Genomic DNA, 12,217 nt, shown 5'->3' with positions numbered 1-12,217 from the left:
TTTTGAAGTTCTCAACAATGATTCCTGATTTACAAATAGACTTTGTCTAATGATTTTATTTATGTATTTATTTTTGAGACAGAGTGTCGCTCTTGTCACCCAGACTGGAGTATAGTGGTGCAATCTCGGCTCACTGCAACCTCTGCCTCCTGGGTTCAAGGGATACTCCTGCCTCAGCCTCCCAAGTAGCTGGGATTACAGGCACCTGCCACCAAGCCCGGCTAATTTTTGTATTTTTTAGTAGAAACAGGGTTTCAACATGTTAGCCAGGCTGGTGTCAAATTCCTGACCTCAAGTGATCTATCCGCTTGGGCCTCCCAAAGTAGTGCTGTGATTACAGGGATGAGACACTGTGCCCGGCTGTCTAATGATTTTAACTTTGTCCCTGTAAATGCTCAAATATATTTGCATCTTAAGTGTCAATCATTCACTTTCATCTATTTGTTTCCTACAACTGTTCCTTTTTTTAAAAAAAAAAAGACAAGGTCTCTTGGATGGGTGTGGTGGCTCATGCCTATAATCCCAGCACTCTGGGAGGCCAAGGTGGGTGGGTCACTTGAGGTCAGTAGTTCAAGACCAGCCTGGGCAACATGGCAAAACACTGTCTCTGCAAAAAGTACAAAAATTATCTGGGCATGGTGGTGTGTGCCTATCTATAGTCCCAGCCACTTGGGAGGCTGAGGTGGGAGGATGGCTTAAGCCCAGGAGGTTGCAGTGGGCCAAGATCGCACCACTGCACTCCAGACTAGGCAACACAGTCATACCCTGTCTCAAAAAAGAGAGAGAAAAAAAAGAAAGAGACAAGACCTGAATATGTTACACAGACTGGTCTCAAACGTTTGGGCTCCAGCAATTCTCCCACCTCAGCCTAGCAGCTGAGTAGCTAGGAATACAGTTATGAAACACCTTGTCTAGCTTTATTTTTATTTATTTATTTATTTATTTATTTGAGACAGAGTCTCGCTCTTTCGCCCAGACTGGAGTGCAGTGGCTCGATCTCGGCTCGCTGCAAGCTCTGCCTCCCAGGTTCATGCCATTCTCCTGCCTCAGCCTCCCGAGTAGCTGGGATTACGGGTGCCCACCACCAAGCCCGGCTAATTTTTTTGTATTTTTAGTAGAGATGGAGTTTCACCGTGTTAGCCAGGATGGTCTTGATCTCCTGACCTCATGATCTGCCCACCTTGGCCTCCCAAAGTGCTAGGATTACAGGCGTGAGAGCTTTATTCTTAAAACTATAGCATTTTGTTGATACATTCTTTCAAGTTTCTTTTAATTTTGAAATGCTTTCTTTCCTCCTTCTAAAACAAAAATATGCTTACCCAGAGTCTACTGACAATCATTTTGAGTAAGATTTTTCCTCTCATTTATTTCCCTAAAGTCTGGGAGGCATAGTCCAAAATCATTTTTATTCCTACCTCTTCTTGACTCTTTTAAGAGCCTATTTTCAGAGCTTAAAATCCTGTCACAAAGGTGTATTTCTTTTTTTTTTTTTTTGAGACGGAGTCTCGCGCTGTGTCACCCAGGCTGGAGTGCAGTGGCGTGATCCCGGCTCACTGCAAGCTCCGCCTCCCAGGTTCACACCATTCTCCTGCCTCAGCCTCCGAGTAGCTGGGACTACAGGCGCCCGCCACCACGCCCGGCTAGTTTTTTGTATTTTTAGTCGAGACGGGGTTTCACTGTGTTAGCCAGGATGGTCTCGATCTCCTGACCTCGTGATCCACCCGCCTCGGCCTCCCAAAGTGCTGGGATTACAGGCTTGAGCCACCGCGCCCGGCCACAAAGGTGTATTTCTTAAAAGCTTGTTTCTAAGCAGGGCCTAAGCTTACCCTTAATACCCACCCTGAGGTTGTCTTATAGTAGCTCAAGATAATTACCTTTAAGTTACTTCAGGTACTTCTAATTTATTTATTTTATTTTGCAAACAGGAGGGTTTTTTTAATCTTCTCCCTAACTCTTAATGGTGTGTATGTATCGTGTTACCAAAATCTTAAGAGTTGCAGGCCAGGTGCGGTGGCTCATGCCTGTAATCCCAGCACTTTGGAAAGCTAAGGCGGGCAGATCACTTGAGCTCAGGAGTTCAAGACCAGCCTGGGCAACATGGTGAAACCTCGTCTCTACAAAAAATTCAAAAATTAGCCAGGCATGGTGGTGCGAATCTGTAGTCCCAGCTGCTTGGGAGGCCAAAGTGGGAGGATTGCTTGAGGTCAGGAGGTCAAGACTGCAGTGAGCTGAGATCGCACCATCACACTCCAGCCTGGGCAACAAAGCAAGATCCTGTTTCAAAAATTAAAAATTAAAAAAATAACATCTTAAAGTTGGATACCTGAGGAAACTCCTGGAAAGCTCCCATCGTTTCTTGGTTTCTTTCAGGGGAACCACCAATCACAAGCAAGGGCCTGAAACAGTCATTTTTTTAACAAGATAATTACAAATGAGATCATCATGTGAAACACTAAACAGAATGTCTAATTCATAACAAATAATAAATGTTAAAGGGAGAGAATATTATATTTTTCTCTTAGAAACTGTAGATTAAGGCTGGGCAAGGTGGCTCATGCCTGTAATCCAGCACTCTAGGAGGCCGAGGCGGGTGGATCACTTGAAGTCAGGAGTTCAAGACCAGCCTGGCCAACATGGTGAAACCCTAGCTCTATACAAAATACAAAAATTAGCTGGGGATGGTGGCAGGCACCTGTAATCCCAGTCACTCAGGAGGCTGAGGTAGGAGAATTGCTTGAACCTAGGAGGTAGAGGTTACAGAGAGCCAAGATTGTGCCACTGCACTCCAGCCTGGGTGACAGAGCAAGACTCTGTCGAAAGAACGAAAGAACGAAAAGAAAGAAAAAAAAGAAACTGTTGATTAAAAAATAGCTAGGAAGCAACCTGATATGACAGAACTTCCCTCAATATCAGAAAAAGACAAAATGTATAGTTTTTCTTCCCTTCTTCCCCTTTTGGATGCTGATGCTAAACTTCCCTGTATACTGACATAAAATAAATTTTTATGCCTTTCTTATTACTTTTGGGACAAGGGGAAGAAAAATTTTACACTTTCCTAAGTGAATATATTTGGAAATTACAAAATAAGTGACATTCCTCAGCAATGAAATTCTTACCCTTCAATGTGGAAAAAAAAAGATATGGCAAACCCTAAGGTACTTAAAAAATGTAACACCTTTAAGTAGATAAAGAAGAGAAAGATCAAAAGGAAAGTAAAGAAGAAACTATAAGAAACACAGGGCAAGAAAGAAAACAATGTCCTTTCCACTAGAAAGATTAAATATGTTCCAAATTGATTAGAACCTAACCCCCTTCAACCTGATCTCATTGGTAACGTGCCAGAGATGGAGTTAAGGGCAAGATCAGAGAATAAGTACTAAGTAGTTTATATATAAAGCAAACTAAATGAATATAAGAATTTTAAATATCTTCCTACCTATGCCAAACAAGGTGAAAAATTGGCCACATTTTTACACACTGAGCTGGGATCTTTAAAAAAACAATTCATCACTTAAAGTAAATAGAACTACATACACATTCACACATACACACACATATTAGGAAACTCTAAAATGTTAAAAGTGTTTATCTCAGCTGGGTGCGGTGGCTCATGCCTGTAATCCCAGCACTTTGGGAGGCCGAAGCAGGTGGATCACCTGAGGTCAGGAGTTTGAGACCAGCCTGGCCAGCATGACGAAACCTCGTCTTTACTAAAAATACAAAAATTAGCCGGGCGTGGTGGCGGGGGCCTGTAATCCCAGCTACTTGGGAGGCTGAGGTAGGAGAATCACTTGAACCTGGGAGGCAGAGGTTGTGGTGAGCCAAGATTGCACCACTGCAGTCCAGCCTAGGTGACAGAGTGAGACTCCGCGTCAAAAAAGAAAAAAAAGAAAAAGTGTTCGTCTCTAAGTAAATAAATTGCTGGTGCTTTGAACTTTCGTCCTAATATTCTTTTGTTAGTTATATATATTTAAGGAATACCATATGATGTTTTGACACACATATAGTGAAATGATTACTACAGTCAAGCAAATTAACACATTCATGGTACTTTTTTCCTAAGATACTGTAGAAATAGTCACTTTTTTGGTAAAAGTACCTAAAATTTACTCTCTTTGCAAATTTACAATACACAATATTATTAACTACAGCTTTCATGTTGTACATTAGATCTCCAGGCTTTGTTCTACTTGACTGAAACTTTGTACCCTTTGACCTAGCTCCCTATTCCCCCTCCTCCTCCTCCTCATTCCCTCCCCAGTAACTTTCCACTTTCGGTTTCTAAGAATTGAAGGGTTTTTTTTCCAAGTCTTTCTACCCTAGATCAGTATTAGCTCTACTCAGTAAAATCCTGCAGTGACCTTTTTAAGAAAATGTTTTCAGTAATAATAGCATGATTACCAGCAGTTCACGTTTGCATTTGCCATACCACCCAAGGCGTGGATGAGACCTGGGCCAGAAACAACAAGGCAGACTCCTGGCCTAAAAGCAAAACAGAATTTATTTTATTAAAATCAAGTCAAATGTTAACAACTGATTCATAACACTTTAGTGTGAAACACGGCAATCTTGGACTTCAAAAGAAAGACCTACAGGTCTATAGTATAACTGGTAAAATAATTATTAGAATATTCTTAATAAAAAATTTATATATATGTGTGTGTGTGTGTATATATATATACACACACATATATATATATATACACACATACTTTTTTTTTTTTTTTTTTTTGAGATAGCATCTCACTCTGTCGCCCAGGTTGGAGTGCAGTGGCACGATCAGGGCTCACTGCAGCCTCAACCTCCTAGGCTCAGGTAATCTTCCCACCACAGCCTCCCAAGTAACTGGGACTACAGGCAGATGCCACCACGCCTGGCTAATTTTTTGTATTTTTTTTTTGGTAGAGACAGGATTTCACCATGTTGCCCAGGCTGCTCTTGAACTCCTGGGCTCAAGCGATCCGCCTGCCTTGGCTTCCCAAAGTGCTGGGATTACAAGCATAAGCCAGCATGCCTGGCCCAAAAAAAGAAAGATTATATTTATCGGATTTCTTGCAAGAAATAAGGTACCTATCATTTTCACACCTTATATCACTAACCACTTATTTTGATCCTACATCTGGGCTAAATCAAGTTAATGGCCTACAAAAGCAAATTTTTGACTGCTGAGTTCACTTTTGTATGAAAAACAGGTTTTTTTCATTTCTTAACAAATAAATATAACGTCAACTGATTTTTTTTTTTTTTTTTTTTTTTTTTTTGAGGCAAATGGAAATCTAGCTCACTAACGTCAACTGATCTTTGATAGGAAAGTAATTCTGATCTCCCGACCTCGTGATCCGCAAAGTGCTTTGCCCAAAATCTTTTTTTTTTTTTTTTTTTTTTTTTTTGAGACGAAGTCTAGTTCTTGTCCTCCAGGCTGGAGTGCAATGGCTCGATCTCAGCTCACTGCAACCTCCACCTCCTGGATTCAAGTGATTCTCCTGCCTCAGCCTCCCAAGTAGCTGGGATTACAGGCGCCTGCCACTATGCCCGGCTAATTTTTGTATTTTTAGTAGAGATGGGGGTTTCACCATGTTGGTCAGGCTGGTCTCAAACTCCTGACCTCAGGTGATCCGCCCGCCTCAGCCTCCCAAAGTGCTGGGATTACAGGAATGAGCCATCACGCCCGGCCCCCAAAATCTTTTAAAACTGAACTTGAGGCTGAGGGCAGTGGCTGATGTCTGTAATCCCAGCATGTTGAGAGGCTGAGGAAGATGGATCACTGAAGCCCAGGAGTTCAAGACCAGCCTGGGAAATATGGTGAAACCCTGTCTCTATAAAAAATATAAAAGCTAGCTGAGTGTGGTAGTGTGCACCTGTAGTCCCAGCTACTTGGGAGGCTGAGGCAGGAGAATTGCTGGAACCTGGGAGGTGGAGGTTGCAGCAAGCCGAGATGGTGCCACTGCACGCCAGCCTGGGGGCGAGAGTGAGACTCCAAATAAATATTCAACTTGAATGTTTTACCCTTCGGTGTGACTTTCTAAGCTTAAAGCACTCAGGGAAAAGGTATCTTAATATAATTCAGTTTGCCACTTTACATTTATAAAATAATTTCTTAAAAATTTCTGTTCAAGACAGACTTGAAAATAAGTAATTATCACCAAGTAAACTAAACTTCTAGAACAGTGCTATCCAACAGAACTTTGTATAGTAATAGAAATGTTCTGCATTTGCAGTATGATACGGTAGCCACTACTGACATGGTTGCTGAGCACCTGAAATGTGGCTACTACAAACTGATGAACTATGATTTAAATATTATTTAATTTTAATGAATTTAAATGTAAACAGGTACATATCGCTCGTGGCTACTATACTTGCCAGTGCAGTTCCAGAAGTTCATTCAAATAGCAAAAAATGTTTAAATACAAACTTCTACGCCAGGCACGGTGGCTCACACCTATAATCCCAGCACTTTGGGAGGCCGAGGCCGGCGGAACACAAGGTCAAGAGATAAAGACCATCCTGGCCAACATGGTGAGACCCCATCTCTACTAAATTACAAAAATTAGCTGGGCATGGTGGTGCACTCCTGTAGTCCTAGCTACTCAGGAGGCTGAGGCAGGAGGATTGCTAGAATCCAGGAGGCAGAGGTTGCAGTGAGCTGAGATCACGCACCACTGCACTGTCCAGCCAGGCGACAGAGTAAGACTCCATCTCAAAAGAAAAAACGAAAAAGAAAAAAAAAAAGTATGAACTTTTAACCATTGTCTTAATCATTGTTCTAGCATTTTTTACATTAAGGCATCAATTAATAACTATAATTTAAATGCTTTCCAAGCTAAACGAAAAGATTAAAAATATTTGTCATACGTAAATAAAGTGGCAGAAAATGCTGACAATAGTGTTACTTGATGGCCTATTTTCTTCAGGCTCAAATTCACAAGTTTCTTATCACAGAAAAAAAACTGTTCTGGTGAGGTCTAGACTTTGAGATCTTATTAGTTTACATTTCTTAGCAACTAAATTACTAGTTTCATTTTTGGAAATTAGAAAGTGTATTAAAAGTCATATAAAAGCCTGTAATCCCATTGGGAGGCCGAGACGGGCGGATCAAGGTCAGGAGATCGAACCAAACAGTGAAATCTCTACTAAAAAAATACAAAAAGCTAGCCGGGCGACTGTATCCCATTACCTCGGGAGGCTGAGGCAGGAGAATGGCGGGAACCCGGGAGGCGGAGCTTGTAGTGAGCTGAATTGGCCACTGCACTCCAGCCCGGGCGACAGAGCGAGACTTCAAAAAACAAACAAACAAATAAAAAAATACAAATGTAATATAAATGAAAAAAGTATGATACATATTACCGTGAGAGTCCAAATTCTGTTTAAAAAATACAACTGTAGGGGAAAAAAATCGGAAGAAAATGACCAATTCTTAACAGTTGTGAGATCATAGGTGATTTTCATTCTCTTCATCTTGTTCTCCTTTTTTTTTTTTTGAGACGGAGTCTCGCTCTATCGCCCAGGCTGGAGCGCAGTGGCGCAATCTCAGCTCACTGCAACCTCCGCCTCCCAGGTTCAAGCCGATTCTCCTGCCTCAGCCTTCTGAGTAGCTGGGATTACAGGCGCATGCCACCACATGAGGCTGATTTTTGTATTTTTAGTAGAGATGGGGTTTCACCATGTTGGCCAGGCTGGTCTCAAACTCCTGACCTCAGGGGATCCACCCGCCTCAACCTCCCAGAGTGCTGGTATTACAGGTGTGAGCCACCGTGCCCAGTCGATTTTCATTTTTTCTTGATGCTTTCTATATTTTCCAAGTTTTCCAAAATGAACATTTTTAAAATGTATTAATTTTTAATAATAAAAAGGGAGTAGTAGTTAGGTAACATGGATACACACTAAAAAATCAGAATGCATGAAACAGGTCCCAACAGCCACATTTTGAACCAAGCATTTTTGTATTAAGTGTGCTGGGGTGTAGTTGTGAGATCCAACACAAGGTATCACACATCAACTCACTATCTGATCACCAGTGATTCACCTGCAAAATGGCAATGTGTTCCACTCTAAAACACTTCTGGTATCATTATTCTTTTGATGTGGCTCTCAGAGAGTTTTCAATTTTTTTATCTTGTTATTTAATATATTCTTCTATAATCTTTCCAAATGAACTCACCCTTCAGCTGAAAGACATAATAGCTCTACCCCAAAATATTAAATTGAAGTGAAACAGATTTTAGTTTACCTGCCTGTCAGATATCCAATCGCGGAGGCACCATAACAAGCCTATGAAGAAAGAACACTGGGACTTGAGCATATTGGGATCCTTATAGTACATTTACGAGAGCAACTTACTATTACATTAAGAGACAAAAATGTAATGGTAAAGGCAGAATTAAAACACTTTCCATCTTAGTAATAAATGTTCTATGCAAAAATTTCAAATAATGGTTAAAATTATCTAATTTTCAGTTTTTCAGGAAATTTGTTCATATGTGTGTTATTCGAAACATCCTCTTACGATTGCTTAAGTATCTGCAGGATCAACAGGAATGTCCTATTTTATTAATGATATTGGTAATTTGTTTTCATTCTTTTATTCTTCATCGGTCTCATGAGGCGTTTATCAAATTTATCCATCTTTTCAAAGAACATATTTGTGCCTTTGTTGGTATTTCTCTATTGTTTTCTATTTCATTGATTTCTGTTCTCGTATTTATTATTTCAGTCATTTTGAATTTGATTTGCTTTTCTTTTTCCAGCTTCTTAAAATACAAATTTAGAACACTGGTTTTTAATTTTCTTTACTAATAGATTTGTTTAAAATGATTCCCTCTAAGAACTGCTTTAGTTATAGGTTACAAGTTTGAGATTGCATCTTTTCATTATCATTCCATTCAAAATATTTTCTACTTTCCATTGTGATTTCTTCTTCAACCTATTGGCTAATTAGGATCTGTAGTGATATCTCCTTTTTTTATTCCTGACATTGGTAATCTGTTTTCTCTTTTATTCTCAATCAGTCTATCTTGAAGTTTATTCATCTTGTTAATCTTTTCAAATATTTACACAATACCAAAAACTATGTTGCTTAATTTCCAAATGTTTGAGATTCTTCTCAGTGATCTGTTACCGAGTTCCACTTTACTTCCACATGGTCAGGTCACACATACTGCAAGCTTTCAATCCTTGGCAATTTATTGAGATTTCCTTTATGGCCTGCATATGGATAGTTTTTACCTTGTAACTCTACTTTAGCTCATAATCAGGAAGAGAGGGGGCACTAAATTAAATGCACACAAGATAACCTGGGAAAATGCTGAGTGCTCTCTCAAATTCTTCTTCTTAGTTTGTGACATCATTTTTTTTCCCAGTATTATTTCTTCTCATTTCTTTAGAAATAACAATAGATTGTGTATTTCCTAGCCTTCACTCAGCTTTAAATGAAGTAGTATACTGTCTTAAAGAAATCCACATTAAGAACATAAATGTAAAAAAAAAAAACAGAAAGGAAATGTTTATGGATCACAATCTCAACTGTCTCTACTATCATATACCCACTGAGAACCTGCACAAAAGGCGTTGCTCTTTTCCTGTGTTGCTATTCTCTACTGGTCCTGTCTCTCTTCCCTTTTGCACATAAGGCCAAATTCACATTAGAAGAATAAGACAACTCCTAAGAAATGCAGGCATGTAAATACCTGCTGCAATAAGAACACTTTATTTAGACACCCAAAAGAATTGCCCACTTATGATAGCTAGGTAAGAAATGTTGCTAGGCAATGCAAAACATACAACATGTGACAAAAAGTATATTCCTCTGGTACGAAATGTCAAAAGTTGAGAGGTAACAGTTTTGTTTTTCTTTTTTGAGACGCAGTTTCGCTCTTGTTGCCCAGGCTGGAGTGCAATGGCGCAATATTGGCTCACAGCAACCTCCACCTCCCAGGTTCAAGCAATTCTCCTGCCTCAGCTTCCCGAGTAGCTGGTATTACAAACATGCGTCACCACAGCCAGCTAATTTTGTATTTTTAGTAGAAACAGGGTTTCTCCATGTTGGTCAGGCTGGTCTCAAACTCCTGACCTCAGGTGATCCGCCCACCTTGGCCTCCCAAAGTGCTGAGATTACAGGCATGAGCCACCGCGCCTGGCCGTAACCGGTTTTATGACCATAAAAGATCTGTTCCTCTACTAAACTACCTCCATTCACAGGCAGAGCAGTGTACATGGTACTTAGAGAGCTGACTCTGGAGCCAATCTGTTTTTATTTAAATCCCAGCTTCCCTACTTTCTACTGTGTAATTTTGGCAAGTTGCTCTACATCTCTGTTTCCTCATCCATAAAATGAAAATAATTCAAAGCACTGCTGTGAGGATGAAATCAGTTCATATGTGTAAAACACTCAGAATAGTGCCCACACACAGTAAGCTCTCAAGAACAATGAACCTGCTGACAATCTGCCTACTTGCTGACCAATTGGTCAGTATGTCTTGATTACTCTATGGATCTAATCAAAGACAATCAAGTCACCCCCAACTACATCTTTCTCTTTAGCACAAACATGCTCCTGAATGCCTTAGCCTGTTTTCATGTTCCCTCTGAATCATTCTGTCACTACCCTTAGTTCAGACACCATTTAAGTTTTCCTCTGACTACCACAGAGTCAGGCTGCTTGAGGGACACATCTACTGGGATGTTCCACCAACATCTCAAATGCATGTGTTCAAAACTGAACATCACCTTTCTCCTCCAAACTGGCTCTTCCCTCTATATTCCCAGTCTCAGTCACAGACAGTAAGATCCACACAATCAAGCAAGCCCAAAATCTAGGAATCATGTCCAGAGGAGCCTGCCTCCTCCTTCCTAACTGGTTAATGACTACTTATCCTTCTGGACAGCACAGATATCATCTCCTGTGGGAAGCTGAGCCTGGGTACTCCTTCCCTGGGCTTTATAGCACCCTAGGTATTTCTCTATCACAGCACTTACCACCTTATAACACAATTGTTTGTGTCTGTCTCCATAGCTTGGCTGTAAGCCCCTTAAAGCCAGGAACTATCATTCATCTCTGTATCCAACACCCAACACAGCACATGGGACCTAAAGAACCCTCAATTAAGCTTATAGGGGCTGAAATAAAACTTAGAGACAGAGGTCATGCTATGTTGCCCAGGCAGCCTCTAATTCCTGGACTTGAGTAATCCTCCTGCCTCAGCCTCCTAAGTAGCTGGGATTACTGGCATGTACAACCATGCCTGGCATCATCTTTCTGAAATACAAGCCTAATTACATCTCCCACCTGTTTAGAAAAACCTTTAGTCTCCCCCATTGCCTATTGTTAAAAAAAAAAAAGTTCAAATTCTTTTTAGATTCTCCACAACATAACCTCAACCTACCTACCCGTCTCACAGCTCACCATGCCTTTACCTACCTCGATGGAACCACATGAACTAACATTACCTCTACAGGCAATCTTCTCTGTCCTCAAAGAGAACCAGTCATCCCTTCTGTGCTACTACATCTATTGTGAGAGTTATAATAGATGAGTTTTTTTCTGTAAGTCTTACCCTAACCTTCCAAGACTGATCAACTTGAAGATCAAGACTAAACCTCACTCCTCCTTTACATCCCTCTCCCCTACAGGTTATGTAGCACAATCCTTAGTATACAATATTTAGTCAATAAATGTTTGCTGTATAAAGAAATCAGTAGCAGATATGTCATCTCTACAAAAAGAGTTAAATATAGGTTCCATTCATAGGTCAATAGCTTCATTTTTTCACACAGATGAAAGAACAGAATGTTGTTCTAACAAAGACAAGTAAAATGTAGAAGCAACAGAAACTCAAGACTTGCTAGTTTTAAGATAAAAAATACAAATCTCAAACCTTATAAAGAATGTCATTCAATTAATAAATAATGCATAATATTAAGCATCCATACCATGTGAAAGCACCAACCAAGCCAGGCACTGTGGTGATATAACAAATGAACCACAACTTCTGCCCTCCATGCACTCACGTATGATGGCAAAAGGCACCATTTAGGGCGGCCAGGCAGTTGTTTGGGCAAGAGGAGGCAAGAATCTAAATTAGAAAGCAACAGTGGGAGTGTAGAGCAGGAATACTTAGCCTCAGCTGGACTGACAGTATGTGATATCACAGAATTGGATTCTTGATCTTTTAAGCCAGCACTACTGAGAGAAGGGCAAGGTTGGATTGATGCACTTAAA

The 12,217-nt window shown here is 40.4% G+C and overlaps 1 protein-coding gene across 3 annotated transcripts in view; it reads right to left on the bottom strand.

Annotated features, from left to right (window-relative positions):
* HACL1 (2-hydroxyacyl-CoA lyase 1) overlaps nt 1–12,217 on the bottom strand; it is a 40,220-nt gene that overhangs the window by 26,897 nt on the left and 1,106 nt on the right. For all 3 annotated transcript variants that reach the window (XM_050777573.1, XM_050777582.1, XM_050777578.1), the window contains exons 3-5: nt 8,231–8,271; nt 4,402–4,482; nt 2,324–2,396 (exon numbers count right to left, since the gene is read on the bottom strand). In XM_050777573.1, the coding sequence (XP_050633530.1) occupies nt 2,324–2,396; nt 4,402–4,482; nt 8,231–8,271 (195 nt within the window). The remainder of the gene's footprint in view (nt 1–2,323; nt 2,397–4,401; nt 4,483–8,230; nt 8,272–12,217) is intronic.

Source organism: Macaca thibetana, chromosome 2 (assembly GCF_024542745.1).
Source record: "Macaca thibetana thibetana isolate TM-01 chromosome 2, ASM2454274v1, whole genome shotgun sequence".
Classification (NCBI taxonomy): Eukaryota; Metazoa; Chordata; class Mammalia; order Primates; family Cercopithecidae; genus Macaca; species Macaca thibetana.
The sequence above is the reverse complement of the archived record's forward strand: the minus strand, read 5'-3'. Positions and strand labels throughout refer to the sequence as shown.